The sequence below is a fragment of the Dendropsophus ebraccatus genome, unplaced genomic scaffold (assembly GCF_027789765.1).
Source record: "Dendropsophus ebraccatus isolate aDenEbr1 unplaced genomic scaffold, aDenEbr1.pat pat_scaffold_510_ctg1, whole genome shotgun sequence".
NCBI classification, from domain to species: Eukaryota; Metazoa; Chordata; class Amphibia; order Anura; family Hylidae; genus Dendropsophus; species Dendropsophus ebraccatus.
Window position 1 is genome coordinate 16,136 of NW_027210112.1, and position 25,589 is coordinate 41,724.

A 25,589-nucleotide genomic window follows, 5' to 3' on the forward strand; every position below is an offset into this window, starting at 1 on the left:
CACTACAGGTGCACGGGACCTCCACCAACTATATACTACAGGTATAAAGGACCCCAAACTTTACACTACAGGTATACAGGACCCTAAAACTATACACTACAGGTATACAGGACCCCAAAACTATACCCTACAGGTATACAGGAACTCCAACTATATACTACAGGTATACAGCACCTTCACCAACTCTATACTACAGGTATACAGGACCCCAAAGCTATATACTACAGGTATACAGGAACTCCACCAACTATATACTACAGGTATATAGGACCCCAAACTATACACTACAGGGAGCAATGGTTGCTAGGGAAGCTGCCTCACAACATCCACAGAAAAAACTGGTAGACCCCCTACTCCATCTATACAGTACATGTATATTCAGGGCACTACAGGTATACAGGACCCCCTACTCCATCTATACAGTACATGTATATACAGGGCACTACAGGTATACAGGACCCTCTACTCCATCTATACAGTACATGTATATACAGGTCACTACAGGTATACCAAACTGTCATACCAGACCTGACCAATACCGCCATACTGTGACTGGATAACACCACTATACCAGACCTGACCAATACCGCCATACTGTAACTGAATAACACCGCCATACCAGACCTGACCAATACCGCCATACTGTCACTGGATAACACTGCCATACCAGACCTGACCAATACTGCCATACTGTGACTGGATAACACTGCCATACCCCACCTGACCAATACCGCCATACTGTGACTGGATAACACCACTATACCAGACCTGACCAATACTGCCACACTGTGACTGGAGAACACCACCACACCAGACCTGACCAATACCGCCATACTGTCACTGGATAACACTGCCATACCAGACATGACCAATACCGACACACTGTGACTGAATAACACTGCCATACCAGACCTGACCAGTACCGCCATACTGTGACTGGATAACACCGCTATACCAGACCTGACCAATACCGCCATACCCCCCTCGAAAAGACACCAGATTTTCTGGCAAGTGTGAACGGGAGGGTACTGCCCCTCTGCAAGGTGCTACCCTATGCACCAGACCATGGGTGCCTAATGGTAAATACGACCCTACAGGTCACTACAGGTATACAGGACTATACAGGACATTATAGGTATACAGGACCCCAAAACTATACACTACAGGTGCACGGGACCTGCACCAACTATATACTACAGGTATACAGGACCCCACACTTACACTACAGGTATACAGGACCCCAAAACTATACACTACAGGTATACAGGACCTCCACCAACTATATACTACAGGTATACAGGACCCCAAACTATACACTACAGGTATACAGGAACTCCACCAACTATATACTACATGTATATCGGACCCCAAACTATACACTACAGGTATACAGGACCTACACCAACTCTATACTACAGGTATACAGCACCTTCACCAACTCTATACTACAGGTATACAGGACCCCAAAGCTATATACTACAGGTATAAAGGAACTCCACCAACTATATACTACAGGTATATAGGACCCCAAACTATACACTACAGGTATACAGGACCTCCACCAATTCTATACTACAGTTATAAAGGACCCTCAAACTTTGCACTACAGGTATACAGGACCCTCAAACTATAAACTACAGGTATACAAGACCTCCACCAACTATAGATTACAGGTATACAGCACCAAATATATACTACAGGTATATAGGACCCCCGAACTATACAGTACAGGTATACAAAACCTTCACCAACTGTACACTGCAGGTATACAGGACCTCCCTCAACTATACACTACAGGTATACAGCCCCCCCAACTACACACTACAGGTATACAGGACCTCCCCAACTATACACTATAGGTATACAGTCCCCCCCCAGCTATGCACTACAGATATGCGAGACACCTAAAAACTATACATTGTGGGTATACAGAACCCCTCCAACTATGCACTACAGGTATACACTAATTCCACTGATTAACTCAGATGAAACAATACCTTTACCTTGGCCTCCTGGGCACCTTAGAACAAATCTAATTAACACACTGACACTTTATACCCGGGCAGCGCCGGGTACATTTTCTAGTGATTTATAATTATTGATTGCTGGAAGGGTATACATCCCACCATACATCTAAACATTTGAGGTCACATGTAACCACATACCCATATACCCTTCACAACACATCATCTCTTTAGGTTATGTATGTATAAGATACCATCACTACTGTATTTTTGTATTTTGCATCCCTTTATCCTACTAAAATAAGAGAAATAGAAATTGCACTTTTTATTTTTAGTTTGATTTTTGTTTAAGACAATATGTAAAATGTTTTATTCTTGAAGCATAATGGGTTAGTACATAATACATGAGTACCACATGGCACATGTACTGTTCCCATCAGCTGGCAGCTATATCACACAGCTTAGCAACCCACCACTTTGCTATAGTAACATATAAACTGAAAAAAGAATCCTGTTTCTGTTCTACAAATGCCCTGTCCCTGGGAATGAAATGCGTCGGTATGACACACTGTACGCTTACTAGGCTTCCCACCTCCGCATTAATAATATATCATCTTTATTTTGCATTTCGATATCTATATTTCTCTCTTATAATAATTGTACTGCTGTCATCCAGTCATAGGAAGATTTATTCTATCCAAACCTCCGGTATTACTGAGTATATAAAGGATATAGTAGCTATACTGTAGATATATGCAATGGGGGGACTTTTTCAACATTGGCATCTCATAGGTCAGTCCTAAGTAGTGTTCAGTGGACCTGTCAAACTGTTCGGGGTCGGCGACATTCTGCGGACCCAAACACTTAGCATCTGATTCCTTGTGGCTGCAGAAATTGTATGCCATGGCCGTTCCTAGCAGACCTAAGGTCAGCATCCAACTTCTGCAGTTGCAGGGAATCAAATGCCAAGCATTCGGGTTCGGAGAATGTTGCTGGTCTCGAACAGTTTGACAGGTCCGCTCAACAGTAGTCCTAGTGGTGTAAGATGGACTAGATATATTAGTAGGTGGGATTCACAGGCCTCAGACTAAGGGAGTTCCCATAATACAGACCTCAGACTAGACCTGCAGATACTCACCTCTTCAAGTCTTCTTCACCCCAGCATCAGGGCATTGTCTGCAGCGCCCTATGGAGTGAAAAGGACTGTAGAAACAGGGAGAGGTGAGTACTGTATATGTAAAAAAAGTGGATCCTTGGAACTTTGCTAGCACTTCTGGGAATCTGAAAAATCTTATATTCTGGGAGTTTTTTTTCTGGATACTCTAGGAGAGTTTCCGAGCATACCTGAACCCTATTACCCATGTATGCTACAGTGTGTTTTTATGTTTACAGGATAAAAAAAGAGAGATTAGCCAGAGACGGTGATGATAGGTTTACAGATTTAATGCCATTTTAAATAATGGTAGCCAAGCCAACAACACTATTACTGCAATTTATACAAGTCCCCGTACCTATGAGATGTAGCGCGTTTGGTGACTTGGGCAACTTTATTTTGCAAAGCTCTCAGGCAGTTTCTATGGAAACAGCATGTAAAAGTAATGGTGGACGGGAAATGTAGGTCACTTTTTGGATCCATCTTGTTTATTTAATTCCAGATACCTGTGGAAACCTGAACAATTCACTGCTATTTCTGCTGTTAGAAAATGTATAGGTCAAATGTATTCTGTATCTTGCCTCAACTGGTTGTTTTCTGTATTCAGCTCTAGGGAATAAGCAAGTATATCACTGAGCAGAGGATTACACCTAGCATTTAAAGTGTATCTACACTACTTATTGTGAAGAATGTGATAGTCAGGGCAGAGCATAGCTTCCTGCTTGTCTGTACACAATGGGGAAATATTCAAAAACTTCAGTGTATACTTAGATTTTACAGTCCAAAAATGTGCCAAAATTTGAAATATTGATGATTATGATTATGCAACTCCCATTAACATCAATGGAGGTATACAAATTCCGTAACTCATCCACTTTGCCTGTATTCAGCTTCCTGACCACCTTAGTTTGCCCCAACTAGACTGAAAGCCATGATTTTGCAAGATGGAAGGGCCCCTTTAAGAGGTATAAATAAATAAATAAATAAATATTCTTTACATAATATAAAAAAAATATCATAGAAATTCAAATGCCGCCCTACAAAATAAAAAAAAATAAAAAAAGGGTCAGATTATTTATTGGAAAAACTTTTTTTTAGGTAGTAGTGTCACTCCATACATGGTTTCTTTTTGATTTAATTGTACATTTTATGGTAAAATTAAGGATTTCATTATATAATATAATTGGTCCAAAAAACAATTGCACGGAAGGTGTTGTACATAGGAAAGTAAAAGAATTATTGATTTCATAATATTGTGCATAAAATACTATGGAAGTTGATCCCACTATATAAATAATGGTTTATGTCAGGGATGGGGAACCTTCAGTTCACCAACTGTTCCAAAGCTACAATACCCATCATGGGAATACCCATGATGGGAATTGTAGTTTTACAACAGCTGGAGGGCCGAAGGTTCCCCATCCCTGGTTTACATCTTTTATATCCATAAATACATGTTGTAATCCTATGGCAAATATTTCTCCACAGTAGCAGACAAAAGTGTTAGCAAAATTGTATTTCTGAAAACTCGGACGGTGAAGTTACAAGGAGCGGCCTCTCTCATCTCCAATGGGCCATTAGGTAAGACATGATGAAGTACAGTGAGTGGCACATAGGGTCTGCAATGCTGGAAAGTAAGCACACTCTACATATGTTTTATAGGTTCTGTCAATTTTTGGAATATATTTCAAGGAGGAAAACTGTCGGCAAGTTTTAAACCAGTAAGTGTCCATGTGACTAACATTCTAACAAGAAAATATACAGTGCCACCCCTTTTCTCAGTTTGTGTGTGATATTACATTCTTTTCCATTGGTGCTGAGTTACAATATTACAGAGACTATAGTGCAGTTTCTGGAAGAAAGCAGCCAATTTTCCTAATCCTGGATAAACACTTTAAGCAAGATTGCATTACATTCTGTCAGAATTAGCGGCCGATCCAAAAACTATTTTTCAGAATACATTGACCTAGCAGGTTATGCCAGGTGGTGTGAGATCTGAAACTCTCTATAGGGATGTGATATACCCCTAAAAGAGGAAGAAAGCTGCCACTTTAGTGCCACCTATTGGACGTAGCTTCCCTGTAATCTGGTATCTAAGCCTTGACACCCAGATAAGATTTCTTTTTAGTCTGCTCTCTGCTGCCACCTCTGTCCGAGACAGGAACTGTCCACAGTAGCAGCAAATTCCCATTGAAAACCTCTCCTGCTCTGGACAGTTCCTGTCTCAGCCAGAGATGTCAGCAGAGAGCACTGTGTCAGACTGAAAAAAAAAAAAAAAACATTTCCTGCAGGACATCCAGCAGCTGATAAGTATGGGAAGACTTAAGATTTTTTAAATGGATGTAAATTACAAATGTATATAACTTTCTGAACTTTCAGTTGATATGAAAAAAAAGAAAAGATTTTCGCTGGATAACCCCCTTTAACCCCTTAACGACATCGGGTGTAAATTTACGCCCTCGCGCCTTGGTACTTAACGCATCAGGGCGTAAATTTACGCCCGATGTTTCCCCGATCGCTGTGTGTTCGCACACAGCGATCGGGGAAGATGGCCTGCTATAAATCATAGCAGGCCATCTTAGCTTCTCGGCACGGGGGGTGGTTTCCCCCCCCCCTCCCGTGCTTACGATCGCCGCTATTGGCTGATCAATTCAGATCAGCCAATAGCGGCGATCGGAACCTTTCCGGGTCATCGGGTCACCGGGTCGGGTCAAAAAATGGCGGTCGGTGCTGTCCGAGGACGGCACCAACCGCCATTACTGTAAAAAGTAATGGTGGTCACGGTGCCACCGGCCCGATCGCCGTGAACAAAAATAGTAAATACCTGCTCTGGACCCCTCAGCTAGGTAGCTAAGGGGTCCAGAGCAGGTATTTGTACATTACTCACCTGTCCCGGGGTCCTGATCGGCGTCTTCCGGGTTCGCGGCGTCCTCCGTCTTTCCGTCGGGTCTTCGGCTATTTCCGGCGGTCCCCATCGGCTTTTTTCGGCTCCAGCCTCGTCTTTTTCCGGATTTTGAGCTCTGCTGCCCTCTAGCGGCTGATATGTGTAATACACTTATCAGCAGCTACAGGGATGTTCAGAATGTAGAAAAAGGTTTTTGTTTTTTTTTCCAAATTTTTTTTTCTATTTTTCGCACCCTATCGCCGCTGAGTGTTGATCAGCATCGCACGAAAGTGCGCTGCTAATCAGCAACTCCTCCTTTTTGGCGTAGGGTGTTTTTTTTTCTATATTCTACTGCCACGGTCTGCTGATAAGTGCCGCACATAAGTGCGGCATTTATCAGCAACTCCTTTGTTGGCGTAGGATTTTTTTTTATACTTACTGTAAAAAAACACGTAAAAAACACTACATTACACCACACTACATTGAATAAAGTTTGACACTACACCACTACATACCCCATATACCAATCCCCGTATAAAGATGGCCCCCAGGGTGTTTTCGGCGTCGGACGCATACGTTATTATTGCCTCTGACACCGAAACAGCTAGTGAGGATGAATGGGGGGATCCTTCTTTCCTCCATTCATCCTCATCATCCAGTGACGTGTCTGGGGGTAGCGTAGCGTACGCTGCCCCCAGACACGTCTTTTCCGCCAGTACTGTCCCAATAAGAGATGACGATATGAAATTTTACAAACTTTGTGAGAGTACCTCAGGGTACACTTACAGATTTAGGGTACGTGCACACTGCGGAATGGCGAAGGATAACCCTTTGTGCATTCCGCAGCTGGCACCCGCCGGCGGACTAATGCGGGCGCGTGTCTCCACCCATGTCATAGACTCCATTCTATGCACGTTGGACGGAGAGCGGAATCCGCCCTTGCATAGAATGGAGTCTATGACACGGACGGAGACGTGCGCCTGCATTAGTCCGCCGGTGGGTGCCAGCTGTGGAATGCACGAAGGGTTATCTGTTGCGATTCCGCAGTGTGCACGTACCCTTAGAGTGTATGTAGTAAGGGACACCCGAATCCAGCCCCAGATGCCCCCAGATGCCCCCCCCCCCCCCCCCCCCATCCTCAGAACAAGTGGGAAAATCGTCCGGGAACTGATCTTCCCACTGCTGGATAAAGGTTACCACCTGTACGGGGATAACTTTTATACCAGCACCCCCTCTTCCGGTCCCTCGCTGCCCGAGCTACTGTAGCTTGCGGCACGATCCGAACATATCAGAAGTAGTAATAGCGCCCTAATATTTAGCAGCCATGGAGCGGACCCAGCGCTTCTGGATATGAGGGACCCCGTATCGCACCAGGACAACATTTTCCAGGTGACGTCCCGCACACAGGAGAACGGGAGACCCCAGAAGAAGTGCAGAGTGTGGCATAACAGGGGGATCAGGAAGGACACCATTTTACAGTGTGACGCCTGTCCTGATCACCCCGGCCTCTGCATACAGGATCACGTCATTGGGGTTCTACATTTTCTAAATTCTGTCCCTTACTCCTATTTCAGGGGTCACGTTGGTCCAGGGATTATTCTGATCGCCATTATGGAGTCGGGAAGGAATTTTTCCCCTGTGATGAGGCTACTGTCGTCTGCCTCACAAGGATTTTTTGCCTTCCTCTGGATCAACACAGATTGAGTTTGATGGACACCTGTCATTTTCAACCTTATAAACCAATTATTGGCCTAATACCCCCAAATAAATTAGAATGGTCCCTTTTCCCCAGCTAAATAGGTATGGCCGCCATTCCCATTAGAGGATGCCATGATGCAATTACAAAGCCTCTGTGCGGCCAGGACAGTAGAAACCCCCCACAAGTGACCCCATTCTGGAAACTACACCCCATAAGGAATCTAACAAGGGGGGCAGCGGGGATATGGCCCCCTGGTGACGGACACATTTGGGACGTGAAAATGAAAAAAAATTGTATTTTTTATTTTCTCGGCACATGTTCTACGTAAGTGCCCGTCACCAGTGGGGTCCATATGCTCATTGCACCCCTTGTTAGATTCCTTATGGGGTGTAGTTTCCAGAAAGGGGTCAATTGTCGGGGGTTTCTACTGTCCTGGCAGCACAGGAGCTTTGTAATTGCGACATGGCCTCCATCCTCCATTCCAGCCTCTAAATGGCGCTCTGTCCCTTTGGTGGCTTGCCCTGTGCCCATATGGCACATTATGTCCACATGTGGGGTATTTTCGTACTCAGGGGAAATTGCTCTACACATTTAGTGTTTTTTTTTATCTTTTAACCCCTTGTGGAAATGGAAAAAATCAAGGCTAGACCAACATTTAGTGTAATTTTTGTAAAATTTTTACTCTAAATCATTAATCTTGTCATGATTTTTTCATTTTCACAAGGGGCTAAAAGATAAAAAAAAACACTAAATGTGTAACGCAATTTCCTCTGAGTACGGAAATACCCCACATGTGGACATAAAGCGCCATGCGGGTGCAGGGTAAGCCTCCGAAGGGACGGAGCGCCATTTGTTTTTGAAGGCTGGATTTGGATGGAATGAATTTCGAGGGGCCATGTTGCATTCAAAAGGCCTCTGTGTTGCCAAGACAGTTGAAACCCCCCACAAGTGACCCCATTATGGAAACTACACCCCTCAGGGAATGTAACAAGGGGTGTAGTGAGCATATGGACCCCACTGTTGATGGGCACAAATGTGGAACAATGTGGCGTGAAAATGAAATATTACATTTTTTACACTATATAATAGTAATGTTGGTTTAGCCTTGAATTTATCATTTTCACAATGGTTTAAAATAGGAAAAACCTAAATGTGTAGAGCAATTTCCCCCGAGTCAGTAAATACCCCACATGTGGACATAAAGCGCCATGTGGGCGCAGGGCAAGCCTCCCAAGGGAAGGAGCGCCATCTGGATTTTGGAGGTTGGATTTGGCTAGAATGGATGATGAACGCCATGTCGCATTTACAGAGCCCTCGTGCTGCCAAAACACTGGAAACCCCCCACAAGTGACCCCATTCTGGAAACTACACCCCTCAAGGAATCTAACAAGGGGTGCAGTGAGGATATTGACCCCTTGATGACGGGCACATTTGTGCCATGAAAGTGAAAAAATGAAAATATTCCCTTTCACGTCACATTGTTCCATATTTGTGCCCGTCACCAGTGGGGTCCATATGCTCACTGAACCCCTTGTTAGATTCCTTGAGGGGTGTAGTTTCCAGAATGGGGTCACTTGTGGGGGGTTTCCAGTGTCTTGGCAGCACGAAGGCTCTGTAAATGCGACATGGCCCTTGAAATCCTTTCCAGTGAAATTCAGCTTCCAAAAGCCAATTGGCGCTTCTTCCCTTTGGAGGCTCGTCCTGCGCCCCCTTGGCGCTTTATCGCCACATGTGGGGTATTTCCGTACTCGGGAGAAACTGCGCTACACATTTTGTGTCTTTTTTTTCCTCTCATCCCTTTAAGAAAATGAAAAATTGAAGGCTAGAACGTTTTAGTGTAAAAAATAAATTTTTCTTTTTTCACGCCATATTGTTCGGAAAATCTGTGAAGCACCTGTGGGGTCCAGATGCTCACTGCACCCCTTGTTACATTCCTTGAGGGGTGTAGTTTTCTAAATGGTGTCCCTTTAGGGGTGTTTTTTAGGTTTTGGCACCCCAGAGCCTCTGCCAACCTGAAGTGGTACAGTCAAAAATGACCAAATATAACGGAGGCGTTGAAATTCACTAGGCGCTCCTTTATATCTGAGGCTTGTGGTTGCGTCAAATAGCGCAATAGGGCCACATATGGGGTATTTCTATAAACTGCAGAAACGGAGCAATCAATATTGGGGTGCATATCTCTGGTAATAGGTTTATAATTATGAAAAATATTGGATTACAATAAAATCTCTGCACAGAAAATTAAAATTTTCAAATTTCTTACACACTTAGCTTTTATTTCTGTGACTCCCCTAAAGGGTTAAAAAACTTTCTGGATGTGCTTTTGCAGAGTGTGGGGGGTGCAGTTTCTGAAATGGGGTGCTTTGTGGGGCTAACATACAGGCCCCTCAAATACACTTCCCACCTGAACAGGTCCCTAAAAATATCGGATTTTGAAATTTTACTGAAAAATTGGAAATTTGCTGCTAATGTTTTAAGCTTCCTATTGTCTAAAAAAATGAAAGATCGTTTAACAAATGCCGCCAACATAAAGTAGACATGTTGTTAATGCTATTTAATATATAATTTATGTGGCATAACCATTTTCTGTATAAGCAAAAAAGTTTCAAAGTTGGAAAAATGCTTTTTTTCAAATTTTTTCACGTTATTTGGGTTTTTTTTCATAAAGATTCGTTATGAGTATCGACTCCAATTTACCAGAAATGTAAAGTACAATATGTCACGAGAAAACAATCTCAGAATCAGCCGGATAGATAAAAGCATCCCGAAGTTATTAATGAATAAAGTGACACTGGTCATATTCATAAAATTTGTCTCTGTCATTAAGGCCATTTCAGGCTCTGTCCTTGAGGGGTTAAGGAACTGCTTCATAGGTATTTCCCTAACCAAAAATAGTTCCCCAATTCCCTTATAAATAATTTCCCCTTCTGATTCTACTTTTAAAACTGCATTATATAAACCCCACTTCTCTTCCTTAAGTCTAGGACTGGGTGCCAGGTCAGCAGTCTTGCCGTGACTAAGGACAACTCGCTGATGTTTGTGGCAGATTACATCGGATACATTTATGTTTATAATATTAAAGACTATGCTATCCAAGGACCCGAAAAAGATCGTCCGCCATGTAAGTACAATTAAGTATATTTATTGCAGACTTTTCAGTCATACATCACAAGCAGTGCCCATGTCTGGTATAGCTATGGCCTTCTGTTATGCAGAACCTTTCTAAGCAAAGTATTATGTTAGGCAGGAATATCAAGAAGGTTACATAGCAGGTCCACCAGTGCCATTGTTTCTGCAGTGTATAAATAGATTTTTCCAGCCCTGAAACTAACCTGCTATTTGGGTTTTGCCAATATAATAAATATCAGGAGAATTAAAAAATTTAATTCCCTTACTACCAAGAAGATCATAGTGATCGGATATTTTTCTTACTGTGGAGGCGCCAAATAGTTCATATAGATTAATTATTCAAAAGCAAAACTCCCTTATGATTCTGCTACCACCAGGTCAAATTAAAGGGAACCTGTCATCGCTTTCCTGCTGCTTGAACCACAAGTCAGGACGGTCCCTGGTGGCTTCCTGTTTAGGTATAGGGAGAGATCTCCTGTTAGACAGAAACCACTCGGAATCTCTCCAATAATCTGTGGTTCAGGCATGATTACTATTTCCCTTTAAAGGTGTTGTCTGGGATAAAACGAATGATAGCCTAGTGACAGGATAGGCTGTTTGGTGCCCACATTACAGTGAGAACAGAGTCGGAAGCAGTTGACTCCATTCCCATTGTAGTGGTGGCACCAGTGTACTGCAGCCTCAGCTCCTACTGAAGTGAACAGGAGCTGAGGCTGCAGTACACCAGCGCCACCGCTGCACGAGAAACAGAACCAAATACTTCTGGCTTCCAACACTGCTGATCAATTGTGCATAGGCTATCAATTGTTTTATCCCTGACAACCTCTTTAAAGCGGTACTATCAGCAGGTTCTGCCCAATGAATCTGCTGATATGCCCAAGAAGCTCTTTACCTTATAACTGCACGGCTCTTAATAATTTTTCTCTTCTCCTCGGCATTTTGTTGATATTCCCTAATTGCCCCTATGCTAATCTGGGGTATCACCTGGAGCACCAGCTAGGACCCCCAGCCCACCCCCTCCCATGCCGCCCACTTTGCATATATGAATATGCATAGTGGGCGGCCCAGAGCACCCCCTCGATACACCCAGCCTGCCCCCTCCCGTGCATATTCATATATATTGTGCATATTTATATATGCATAGTGGGCAGCACGGCAGGGGGCGGGCTGGGAAGCACAAGAGGGGGCCTGCTGGGAGGGTCGGAGGGTGGTACGGGCTGGCTACTATGCATATTCATATACTTATATATACTGGGGGCGGCATGGAAGGGGGCAGGCGGGCAGAGTCGTTGCTCCAGGCCAATGGGTGACGCCCAAGTGCTCCTAAACCCTGGATTAGCATAGGGGCAATTAGGGAATATCAACAAAATGCTGAGGAGAAGAGAAGAATGATTGAGGGTGGGTTCACACTACGCGGATAAGTTCCGACGGATTCCGTTGCTCGTACCCGCTCACGGCGGTGCGCATATCCGCCTGTCCCATAGACACCATTCTGAGGGCAAGCGAATTCTGCCATCCGCCGAAATAATTGACATGTCAATTCTTTCGATGGACGGCGGAATCTGCCCGTGCATAGAATGGTGTCTATGGCATGGGCAGATATGCGTGCCACCGTGAGCGGGTACGAGCGACGGAATCCGCCGGGAACTTATCGGCGTGTGAACCCACCCTAACAGCAGTGTAGTTATAAGGTAAAGAGTTACTGGGGAATATCAGATGGTTCATTGGGCAGAACCTGCTGATAGTACCGCTTTAAGCACAACAAAGTTACATTCAGTATGGTTTTTGCTGTTTTGAATTTCACATGAAATAGAAATGGCTGTATTAGGGTATACGCACACAATGTTGGCATTACGTGGCTCTTATAGGTTGGTATACAAAAAGGTATTTCTATCCATACTGTGGTGTAACTGGGGAATGACTGGTATTCTAACCAGTTTGAGTAACATAGTGCCGATAATAGGTATGACTATATCCTTTCTCTAATGTCTGCCTGTACACAAAGAGTTACATGCGTCTGTATAAGCTGTGTACAAGAAATAATAGAATTCTTTTGACAACAGTTTGAAGTGATAAAGTAATCGTTGCAAATGTGCAGCTAGGTCTTAGAACATCTCATGTTTTCTACGGTGAATTATACAGCATAAAAAGAACTAATAATAAGGGTTACACAGATCAGCAGAACGGTCCAGATGACAGGTCTGTTCTGTATATGAGAGTATTAGCAGTCACCTCAGAGCTCAGCCTGGGGCAATGTGCTTTTAAATTCCCTTAGAATACGGAGACTTCAAATATTCTCATTAGACGTGATATCATCGAGTCACCTAGGTCACGCGGCTTTCCAAGGGATTTTTACAGTTTTGTTGTTGTTATACGTTACATGATTACAAAGTTAGTATGCTTGAAAAGTGACCCTTGTCCACAAAGTGCAACCAAGTAGGGTGGGGGATTTAGAAGAGGGGTAGGGGTAACAAGAATTTTTACTTCTACATACGTATTAACGTCTAAGCTTGTGTAATGCTGATGTCACACAGTTTTTGTTTTTTTTTTAAACTGCCCCTGCCATTTTTGTGCCAAAACCAGAAGTGGATCCAACAGGAAAGAGAAGTACAAGTCCTCCATTAATATTTTCTATCCTATTTGAATCCACTTTTGGCTTTGGCACAAAAACGGCCATGTGTGACAGAACTGTACTGTACCACGAAGCTTGGTGTCATCTGCAAAGATAGCTGTTAATTCCATCCTCTATATAATTAATAGCTAAACAGCAGGGGGCCCAGTACTGACCCTTGAGGTACACCACTTATAACTGGGGACCATTCAGAGGAGGAATCATTGACCACCACTCTGGATATAGCAGAGGTGCATAGACAGCAGTGCATCAGGGGAGCTATAGAAGATACATGTATTATGGACAGCAGTTATCTCTACTCTTTCTGTATTCCCTGTATAGGTTGGGGATTATTATCGGATCCTTGGAATAATATACTGTATGTGATGGTATGTCAGTAGGATTGTTAATGAATATTGGGCACAGCATTACTTCCTCCTTATTCTCAGGATTAGGGAAGGGAGAGCTGTATAGTCAAATCACTTTTTGAGATGGCAAAACTCAACTTCAACTAAATATTCTCCTCTCTATGATTATTACCAATATATCACCAGTACATGTTTCCTATCCCTGTAGTTATCAAGCACTGGAGGGCACATGTGGACATGGTTACAGAGTGAGTACCATTGCTGCACGTTTTTTCTGATTTGCATTGTATATTATTGAGAATATGTAGTTTATCAGGCACAGCGCCATATGTGTTGTAGTGACTGTGCCTGGTACTACAGCTCAATCCAAATCATTTTAAGTCTATGTCCACACATAGTATTTCCCTCAGCCTTTTTTCAACCAAAACCAGTAGTGGGTTGAAAACCCCAAAACTGTGCAAATCTTTCCATTATAATTTTGCCCTCTCAGTTCCACTCCTGATTTTGGTTGAAAAAAACAGATGAAGGAAATACTATGTGTGAACATAGCCTAAAACTAAAATTTAGGTCTTAATACAGCTAGATATCCATTTTCTACCATGTTACAATCACAATTGTACAGGATATAATGAAGCTGCAATATAAAGTTCTTTATCTGTCCATATGTGTGTGTCTGCAACTTGGAGTTTTGTGGTCTCCGGCCATTCCTCTGATAAATTATTACACAACCATACCATGCCATACCTAGACCCCTTAAGGTCTGAACCAATTTTCCTTTTTGCACTTTTGTTTTTTCCTCCTCGTGTTTAACCCCTTTGTGCTGCAGCTAGTTTGGGCCTTAATGACCAGGCTAATTTTTCAAAATCTGACCTGTCTCACTTTATGCTCTTATAGCTCAGTGATGCTTTAACGTATGCTAGCGATTCTGAGATTGTTTTTTCGTGACATATGGCACTTTATGTTAGTGGCAAAATTTGGTCACTACTTTGTGTGTTTTTTGTGAAAAACATCAAAATATCATGAAAAATTAAAAAAATTTGCATTTTATGAACTTTGAAATTCTCTGCTTCTAAAAAAAGAAAGTCGTAGCACATAAATTAGTTACTAAGTCACATTACCAATATGTCTTCTTTATTCTGGCATAATTTGGTAAACATATTTTACTTTTTTAGGGTGTTATGGGGCTTAGAAATTTATCAGCAAATTATCACATTTTCGTGAAACTGATTTTTTTAGGGACCAGTTCTTTTTTTAAATGGATTTAGAAGTCTGGTATCCTGAAAACCCCCATAAGTGACCCCATTTTGGAAACTACACACCTTAAAGAATTAATCTAGGGGTATAATGAGCATTTTAACCCTACAGGGGCTGGAGGAAAGTATTCACAATTAGGCAGGAAAAAAATTGAAAATTTTAATTTTCCAATAATATATACGTTTAGATTAAAGTTTCTCATTTTCAAAAGGAATATGAGACAAAAAGCACCCCAAAATTTGTAATGCAGGTTCTCTTGAGTACAACGGTACCCCATATGTGGGCGTAAACCACTGTATGGGCACACAGCAGGGCTCAGAAGGAAGGGAGCGCCAATTAGCTTTTCCAATGCAGATTTTGCTGAAGAAGTTTCTGAGCGCCAGGTGCGTTTGCAGAGCCCCTGTAGTGTCAGCAGAGAGAAAACCCCCCATAAGTCACCCCATTTTGGAAAGTACACCCCTCAAAGAATTCATCTTGGTGTGTGGTGACCATTTTGACCCCACAGGTATTACAGGAAAGTATTCAAAAGAAGACAGTAAAAATGAAAAACTCGAATTCTTCCAATAATATGTTCGTTTAGTTTGAAATTTCTCAATTTCACGAGGAACAAGAGGAAAAAAGTACCCCAAAATTTGTAACGCAGGTTCTCCTGAGTACAATGGTACCCCATATGTGGGCATAAACCACTGCATGGGCACACAGGAGGGCTCAGAAGGGAAGGAGCGCCAATTAGCTTTTTCAATGCAGATTTTGCTGCAGAAGTTTTCGAGCGCCAGGTGCGTTTGCAGTGCCCCTGTAGTGCCAGCGGAGTAAAATCTCGCCATAAGTCACTCCATTTTGGAAAGTGCACCCCTCAAAGTATTCATCTTGGTGTGTGGCGACCATTTTGACCCCACAGGTATTAGAGGAAAGTATTCAAAAGTAGACAGTAAAAATGAAAAACTCAAATTTTTCCAATATTATGTTCTTTTAGTTTGAAATTTCTCAATTTCACGAGGAACAAGAGGAAAAAAGTACCACAAAATTTGTAACGCATGTTCTCCTGAGTACAATGGTACCCCATATGTGGGCGTAAACCACTGTATGGGCACACAGGAGGGCTCAAAAGGGAAGGAGCGCCAATTAGCTTTTTCAATGCAGATTTTGCTGAAGAAGTTTCCGAGCGCCAGGTGCGTTTGCAGAGCCCCTGTAGTGTCCACAGAGTAAAATCTCCCAATAAGTCACTCCATTTTGGAAAGTGCACCCCTCAAAGAATTTATTTTGGGGTGTGGTGAGCATTTTGACCCCACAGGTGTTTGAGGAAAATATTCAAAAGTAGACAGTAAAATGAAAAACTCGAATTTTTCCAATAATATGTTCCTTTAGTTTGAAATTTCTCAATTTCACGAGGAACAGGAGAGAAATGTCACCCCAATATATGTAAAGCAGGTTCTCCTGAGTAGAACAGTACCCCATATGTGGGCATAAACCACTGCATGGGCACACAGCCGGGCTCAGAAGGGAAGGAGCGCCAATTAGCATTTTCAGTGCAGATTTTTCTGAAGATGTTTCTGAGCGCCAGGTGCGTTTGCAGAGCCCCTGTAGTGTCAGCAGAATAGATTCCCCCCAAAAGTCACCACATTTTGGAAAGAGCACCCCTCAAAGAATTCATCTTGGTGTGTGGTGACCATTTTTACCCCACAGGTATTAGAGGAAAGTATTCAAAATTGGCCAGTAAAAATGAAAAACTCGAATTTTTCCAATAATATGTTGGTTTAGTTTGAAATTTCTCAATTTGACGAGGAACAGGAGAGAAAATTCACCCCAAAATCTGTAACGCAGGTTCTCCTGAGTAAAACGGTACCTCATATGTGGGCATAAACCACTGTATGGGCACACAGCAGGGCTCAGAAGGGAAGGAGCGCCAATTTACAGGAGCAAAACCGCAGCTAGTAATGGTTATTAGAATAGCGCAGTTACTAAAATAAAATAAAAAAAATGAAATTACAGGTAATGTGGGGTGGTTATGGGCAACCAGGGGTGGTTACAGGTAATCTGGGGTGGTTACGGACAACATGGGGTGGTCACGGGCAACCTGCTGTGGTTACAGGCAACGTGGGGTGGTTACAGGCAACGCGGGGTGGTTACGGGCAACGTGTGGTGGTTATGGGCAACGTGTGGTGGTCACGGGCAACGTGTGGTGGTCACGGGCAACCTGCTGTGGTTACGGCAACGTGGGGTGGTTACAGGCAACGTGGGCTGGTTACAGACAACGTGGGCTGGTTACAGGCAACGTGGGCTGGTTACAGGCAACGTGGGCTGGTAACGGGCAACGTGGGCTGGTTACGGGCAACCTGCTGTGCTTACAGACAATCTGGGATGGTTACGGGAAACGTGGGGTGGTTACGGGCAACCTGCAGTGCTTACAGACAATCTGGGGTGGATACGGGCAACGTGGGGTGGTTACGGGCAACCTGCTGTGCTTACAGACAATCTGGGGTGGATACGGGCAACGTGGGGTGGTTACGGGCAACCTGCAGTGCTTACAGACAATCTGGGGTGGTTACGGGCAACGTGGGGTGGTTACGGGCAATGTGGGGTGGTTATGGATAAACTGAAGTTCTTATAGGCAATCTGGGGTGGGTACCTGTAATCTGACATGGGCACCGCAATCTGGAGGGGGTCATTGGGAATTTGGGGTGGTCAGAGGCGACGTGTGGTGGTCAGAGGCGACGTGCGGTGGTCAGAGGCGACGTGCGGTGGTCAGAGGCGACGTGGCGTGGTCAGAGGCATCGTGGCGTGGTCAGAGGCATCGTGGCGTGGTCAGAGGCATCGTGGCGTGGTCAGAGGCAACGCGCGGTGGTTACGTGCAATCTGGGGGGGGTTACATGTAATCTGGCATGATTACGGGGAACCTGGGGGGGTTATGTGCAACCTGGAAGGGTTACAGACAATCTGGGATTGTTACTGATAAACTGAAGTGCTTATAGGTAATCTGGGGTGGGTACATGTAATTTGGGGTGGTTACGGGCAATCTGGAGGGGGTCACTGGCAATTTGCGGTGGTTACGGGCAACGTGCGGTGGTTACGGGCAACGTGCGGTGGTTACGGGCAACGTGCGGTTGTTACGGGCAACGTGCGGTGGTTACGGGCAACGTGCGGTGGTTATGGGCAACGTGCGGTGGTTACGGGTAACGTGGGGTGGTTACGGGCAATGTGGGGTGGTTACGGGTAAACTGGGGAGGGGTTAGGGGTAATTTGGGAGTAAACTGCAATTATTACTATAATAAAAAGTGTGTGTTTTATTTTTTTGTATGTTTGTCACTTTTTGTACTTTATACATTCATTTTCACTGTATTACTATGATTACTGTGATATTTTCTATCACAGTAATCATAGTTCAGTGACAGAGACCAAATTGGTCTCTGTCACTTTAAATTTTCAGAGCTTGGCTGGTTGTGAAGCGCATGCGCACTTCATAACCAGCCAGGACGTCGAGGAGGAAGGAGCTCCGTGGATCCGGTGAGTATATGGGGAAGGGAGGGTGACTCGGGGACGGGGGTGACAGGGGGGGTGGGGGGCGACTTGGGGGGTGGGGGGACATCACTTTTTATCCACTGTCACCAATCATTCATGGTGACAGGGGATAAAAAGTGCCAGGAGCACATGGTACAAGCGATCAGCGGTATATAGTATATACCGCTGATCGCTTGTACCGGGACCCCACAGGGGGGTCCCCGATGACTGCCCCATGCTCTCCGCTACCTCCGGTGGCGGAGAGCATGGGGCTTTCATTCATTTTAACTTTTTAATCGCTGTGAACCGACGTTAGTCGGTTCACAGCGATTGCGGCGGCCATCTTGGAAATGATGGCCGCCGGGGGAGGGGGGTTAGTTATCGGGGCACTAGGGGGGTCTGATCTGGGGTCTGATATACACTTATTTCATCTCCCCCCGCCGTAGATTCACGGCGGGGGGAGATGAAAGGTGGCGGCGGCACCGGTAATCTCCATTACCGACGGTCGCCGCTATAACGTTAATAGCGGCGATCGTCGGTAAGGGGGGGGGCCGGGACGGACCTCACACACTGCCCCAACCCCTCAGCTACCTCCGGTACCCGGGGGGATGGGGTGGGGGCCGTCCCGGCCCCGCAGCCTTATTCTCTGCCATCGCCGTAAAAAGCTGATGGCAGCAGAATAAGGCCCATTAGTGACCGCCGTAGAAAGCCGTATCGGCGGTCACTAAGGGGTTAAAGGGGTTGTCCAGCAAAAATCTTTTCCTTTCAAATCAACTGGTGTCAGAAAGTTATATAGATTTGTAATTTACTTGTATTAAAAAATCTCAAGTCTTCCCATACTTATTAGCTGCTTTATGTTCTTCATGAAATGTTTATATAATTTCCAGTCTGACACAGTGCTCTCTGCTGACATCTCTGGCCTAGACAGGAACTGTCCAGAGCAGGAGAAGTTTTCTATGGGGATTCATAGAAAACCGAGACAGAGTTCCTGTCTCGGACAGAGATGTCAGCAGAGAGCGCTGTGTCAGACTAAAAATAAAACAACATTTCCTGCAGGACATACAGCAGCTTATAAGTATGGGAAGACTTGAGATTTTTTTTAATACAAGTGAATTACAAATCTATATAACTTTCTGATATCAGTTGATTTGAAAGGAAAAGATTTTCGCTGGACAACCCCTTTAAAAGGCCATAGTGCTTGTATTTTTTCACCTACAGACCCACATTGGCCCTTACTTTTTGCGTCACTAATTGTACTTTGCAATGAAAGACTTAATTTTTGTATAAAAACAAGCTGCAAGACTGGAAAAAATGTACATGTGTGGTAATATTGAAAATAAAATGCAATTTTTTTTTTTTGTGTTTACACCATTTGCCCTATGGTAAAACTGACATGTTATATATGTTCCTCAAGTTGTTACAATTACAACAATATGTAACTTGCATAGCTTTTATTTTATTTGACAGCTTTTAAAACTTTTTAATCTTTTAAAAAAACAAAATGTTCCTCAAAATTGCTCTATGACCATACTTATAGTGCTGTTATCCTTTAGTCTATGGGGCTGTGAGGAGTCATTTTTTGCACCATGACCTGTACTTTCTAGCGCAACCTTGATTGCGCATATGAGACTTTGCATCAGGGATGGGATAATTTAATAGTCCGGGTGATTTTGTATGCGGCGATGTTTATTTTTTTCTTTCTTTCTTTATATTTATTTATTAAATGGGAAAGGGGGAGTGACTTGGACTTTTATTAGTTTAATAAGAAAAAAACTTTAAAAGAACCCCAACAACTTTTACATTACTTAGAAGCCCCCTGCGGGACTTCTATATACACAGCACTGATCTCCCATTGAGATCAATGTTGTGTATATAATAGAGAGCCGATCCATTAGATCGGTGCTCTATTGGTCTTGTCTGCTGGAGACCAGATTCATAGAATACCGAGCCGGGATCAGCATCATTCCAACGCTGAGACCCGGCCCGGTAAGGAGAAGGGAACCCCCTATGCGATCACACCTCGGGGGGGGGGGGGGGGCGCCCACTAGACCCCAATGAAGGGGCTATGGAGGGCATTTAAATGCAGCTGTCATGTGCGATCGGCTGCGCCCGCTAATGACCGCGGTCCTGGGCTGCAAAAAGCCGGGATCATGGCGGTTCAGAGGGGGGTCGTGGTGCGTTCCCTCTCTGAAATCCCTAAAAAGGGCCATGACGTATGAGATACCTCATGGGTCGTTAAGGGGTTAAAAGGAGTTATCCAGTGAAAATCTTTTTTTCTTTTAATCAACTGATTTCAGAAAGTTATATAGAATTGTTGCTATCTCTACACCAGTCAACAATGTGTGTAAGCTGAGAGGCCAAATAATATTTTTTCACATCAGGGAGCCCGATCCCGCCGCGTTCTTTCGGACAGGTGAGTAACGATTAACGGATGCATGCTGGTTTATCTCCCCATATGAATTTTGTTTGGATGGACTCCATGGAGCGAAAGAACGCTGTGTTGACCGGTGTAGAAATAGCAGCAGGAACCCATGGGTGGCGATAGAACAATCGTACACGGGCGTACCTTTGAGTGGGTTATCATGGCTGTCGGGAGAACATCTTAATGATGTGAAATACCACCCTACCATTGGACCCATCGTGGCAGCGTGCTCAGACAAAGTGATAAGACGAGCGTTTCTACCGCTCACCTCCAGTATGACCCCCATCCTGGGAAACCCTGAGTTTACTCCAAGCTTGACGGACAGAGTGTTCCGGGAATGGATAGCGACCAGAGCCTTTAGGGCCAAATCTTATATACAGGACAATACGTGGGTGTCCGCAACTGCCCTGTTAGCATTGACGGACCCATGCTCCCTAGGGCAATGGAGGGTGATGCAATTGAGACACTATCTGTCTTCCCTGCCACCTGCGACCAAATTTACCCGAGCGCTCGCAGATTTTGAATAGCTATGTAACCATCAGGAACCATTGCGACACACCCTATTCATTACTTACCAACTTCTTCAGACTGCCCCTGAAGAGCCCCCACCCCCCTTTCTCCTTAAGTGGGAAACTGACTTGGGACTTACCCTAACAGATGCACAGAGATCTAAAATCCTCTACCTGACGCACAAGTCCTCCATCAGTTCCAAATTTCAGGAAGCAAACTATAAAATTCTCTCACGTTGGTACAGGGTACCAGCCACTCTACACTTTATTATTCCCCAGGTTGACCCAGTCGGCTGGAGATGCGAAGGGGCCAAGGGGACATTCTTACATGTGTTCTGGGACTGCCCCAGATTGAGCGGCTTCTGGTCTGATGTGATAGCGACCATTAGAGCGGTGACTGGCCTATCCATGCACATGGGCCCGGCCCTATTCCTGATTCATCACAGCGAGATCACCCAAGAGGCATACAAACACTCATTGCTAAGTTACCTGGTGATGGCGGCCAGGGCGTGTATTCCGCTTTGTTGGAAGCAGCGCTCTCCTCCTTCTCTTTCACTCTGGGTTGCAAAAGTGAATGACCTGATGTGGATGGAGGATCTCACTTCAGAATTACACTCTACTAACAAAAAATTTCACTCCACTTGGTTACCGTGGATCAGTTTCCAAGAGACCGATGCCTACAGGGAGCTGTTACGCTCTACTGATGCCCCCTAGATGGGGCCCATACAGGTGATTTGGCGGTTGGCCAGGTTCTCGTTTCAGATGGTTGCCCCCAGCCCCCCCCCCACCCTCCTTGCCCCCCTCTATTTCTCCCCCTCTCTTCTCCCCCATACCCCCCTGCTCTCTGTTCTCTTTGTCTCTGTTTTCCTCTCCGTACGTGATGTCTTCCATTATTTGTCGTCTTAACCTGTTATTTTCTGAACTATGAAAACTGGAAAATGCGAGCGTCGAGCGGGCCGCGTGCCCTCCCCCATATGTGCAGGATACTGCTAGCTTTGCTATACAGCCCCCAGGGTTTTCATGGAGTTCCGTTGTTGTTACATGCCTACATATGATAACGATTATTCACTATTATTCTTCATTTCTTCCTGTTTTTGCCTCCGGCATATGTGGCTGGAAACTGCTGTGCTTTGTTTGATGCTCTTTTGAAAATAAAGAATTAAAAAAAAAAGATTTGTAATTTACTTCTATTTAAAAATCTCAAGTCTTCCCATACTTATCAGCTGCTGTATGTCCTGCAGTAAATGTTTTCTTTTCAGTCTAACACAGTGCTCTCTTCTGACATCTCTGTCCGAGACAGGAACTGTCCAGAGCAGGAGAGGTTTTCTATAGGCGTTTGCTGCTATTCTAGACAGTTGATGATATGAACAGAGGTGGCAACAGAGAGCACTGTGTCAGACTGAAAACAAAACAACATTTTCTGCATGACATGCAGCAGCTGATAAGTATGGGAAGACTTGAGATTTTTAAATGTAAGTAAATTACAAATCTGAAACCAGTTGATTTAATAGAAATAGATTTTTTCAGAATAACAGCTCCGGAAGATTTATTTCATACAAATCTATGAGCATCAATACATCTGCAATACTACTGAACTGTTCACCCCGGAAACTATTCCCCTTGGGTCACTATATGGCAGCACATGGAGGATTGGGTTCTATAATAAGAAAATGTAAGGCCTCTGTATGCTTCTTTATGGGTCTGTAAACAGAGGGCATGCTGCAGATTTCATCTAGATTTGTGGATCTGAGCTTTTTCTGGAAAGAAGTAAAATAATCGGCAGGTGGTAAAATCAGCCCACCCCCACACTGGTATTTAGTAAATCCAGAAGCCATAGGATTTGGCATGTTCATTAAGAAGCATACGTCTCTTAAGGAATCAGACACTGTAGCAGATGCCAAATGAGTCACACTTTAAAATCTACGCTAGCGCCAATCTTGTGTAGAGTTCAGCTACAACATGCACTAGCTCTCTAGCATACTGTATAATATAGTATAGGATCCCCAGCGGCGCCGCTCCATTGTGTGCTGAGGGAGTTCTGATGCGCGAGCGCACAGATGCGCTCGCATCAGAACTCTGCGGCCCTAAAGATCATCCGGCTAGGATGATCTTTAATGAGACCGGACACACGGAATGGCTGGTCTCATACGTAATGTGAACGTGGCCTTAGGCTGCATTCATATGTTCAGTGATTTTCAAGGTCCGTGGATGAAGTCCACTATTTTCCTCCGTAATACTTGAAAAACCATCAATTTTGTATCCTTTTTGCATCAGTGTCCGTGTTTTTCAAGGATCTGTTTAAAGCTTTTTAAATTACACTGATTACATTGTTGCACAGATGTACACGGATGTCAGATCTATTGCAATCCGTGAAAAACACAGATCTCATAGACTTCTATGGGGGGGATCTGTGCTGTGATCTCGTCTACTGTTTCACAGAATGGATTTTGGATCCATGAAAAACGGACCATGTGAATAGTAAACAATGAGCTATAAAAGTGTCCATGATCACGGATCCGTGATCACGGACAATGTCACAGAACGTGTGAATGCAGCCTTAGCTGGGTTCACACTATGTATATTTGAGGCTGTATTTGTGCGGCTGTATAGCAACCAAAACCAGGAGTGGATTGAAAACACAGAAAGGCTCTGTTCACATAATGTTGTAATTGAGTGGATGGCCGTCATTTAATGGCAAATATTTGCTGTTATTTTAAAACAACGGCTGTGGTATTGAAATAATGGCCGTTATTTACTGTTATATGGCGGCCATCCACTCAATTTCAACATTGTGTGAACAGATCCTTTCTGTGTTTTCAATCCACTCCTGGTTTTGGTTGCTATGAGGACCTGACATGAGGACCAAATACAGCCTCAAATATACATAGTGTGAACCCAGCCGGGGCCCGGCTGCGTTCACACTACATATATTTCAGTCAGTATATTTCAGTCAGTATTGCAACCAAAACCAGGAGTGGATTGAAAACACAGAAAGGATTTGTTCATACAATGGTGAAATTGAGTGGATGGCCGCCATATAACAGTAAATAACGGCCATTATTTCAATATAACAGCCGTTGTTCTAAAATAACAGCAAATATTTGCCATTAAATGGCGGCCATCCACTCAATTTCAACATTGTGTGAACAGATCCTTTCTGTGTTTTTAATCCACTCCGGGTTTTGGTTGCAATATGAGGACCACAATATTGACTGAAATATACGTAGTGTGAGCCCAGCCTCAAGGTGCGTTTACGCAGACACATCTGACAGACTTTTGAAGCCAAAGCCAGGAATGGATTTGAAAAGAGGAGAAATCTCAGTCTTTCCTTTATCACCTGCTCTCTGCTTATAGTCTGTTGATGACTTTGGCTTCGAAAAACTGTCAGATAAATCTGTCTGTGTAAACGCACCACTAGTCTGATCTACGAGATAGTTTTCAAGACTTATTTTCTTTATAAAGCCATTAACACATCCTTAGGATTCATTGATATTCGCAATATGGAAAAAAATAAAACCACAGACCCATTACAAATGCGTTATGCATGGGTGAGTCATGACAACATATTTGCATTTCCTACATACAATTACGTTAATATTCGCGGCTAGTTCACAGGAGTTCTTACTCCCTTCATCCTTTGTGTACAGTTCACACTTCTGACGCATATGATTAGAGCCAAATTACGAGTAGGTGTCTCTAAGTGATATTAATAATCTCCGATTTCTTGGAGTACATCCCGGACTTTGTAGGCATATATAATTTTTCAAAGTGGGAGACATTAGTGTTTCTTGTCAAACTAATCTAGCTGGAAATCTGTTGTAAACATCGCCCACACAGTAACATCTCATGAAGAGACTGTTGGCAAATAAAAGCTTTTCCATTCGCTTCATAAAAAGATGGCGTTCTTCTTGAAAGGAAGAATATCCCTGAGTGTACCAACAAGAGCAGCGAAGGTGAAGTCTATGAAGATCTGAAGACAATGAAGGAGAGTGAGACAATGGTGGTGAAGATCTGAAGACAATGCCGAGGATGAGACAATGAAGGTGAAGGCTGTGAGGATCCGGAGAGGAACGGCATAAAGGAAAGTGACAATGAAAGTGG

General features: G+C 43.9%; 1 protein-coding gene across 1 annotated transcript in view; it reads left to right on the forward strand.

Moving 5' to 3' along the window:
• The window catches only part of LOC138777134 (WD repeat-containing protein on Y chromosome-like), a 54,752-nt gene that overhangs the window by 11,615 nt on the left and 17,548 nt on the right, over positions 1-25,589 (forward strand). Inside the window, exons 2-5 of the mRNA XM_069956240.1 lie at positions 4,606-4,698; positions 4,780-4,838; positions 10,680-10,821; positions 14,017-14,056. Of these exons, the coding sequence (XP_069812341.1) occupies positions 4,606-4,698; positions 4,780-4,838; positions 10,680-10,821; positions 14,017-14,056 (334 nt within the window). The remainder of the gene's footprint in view (positions 1-4,605; positions 4,699-4,779; positions 4,839-10,679; positions 10,822-14,016; positions 14,057-25,589) is intronic.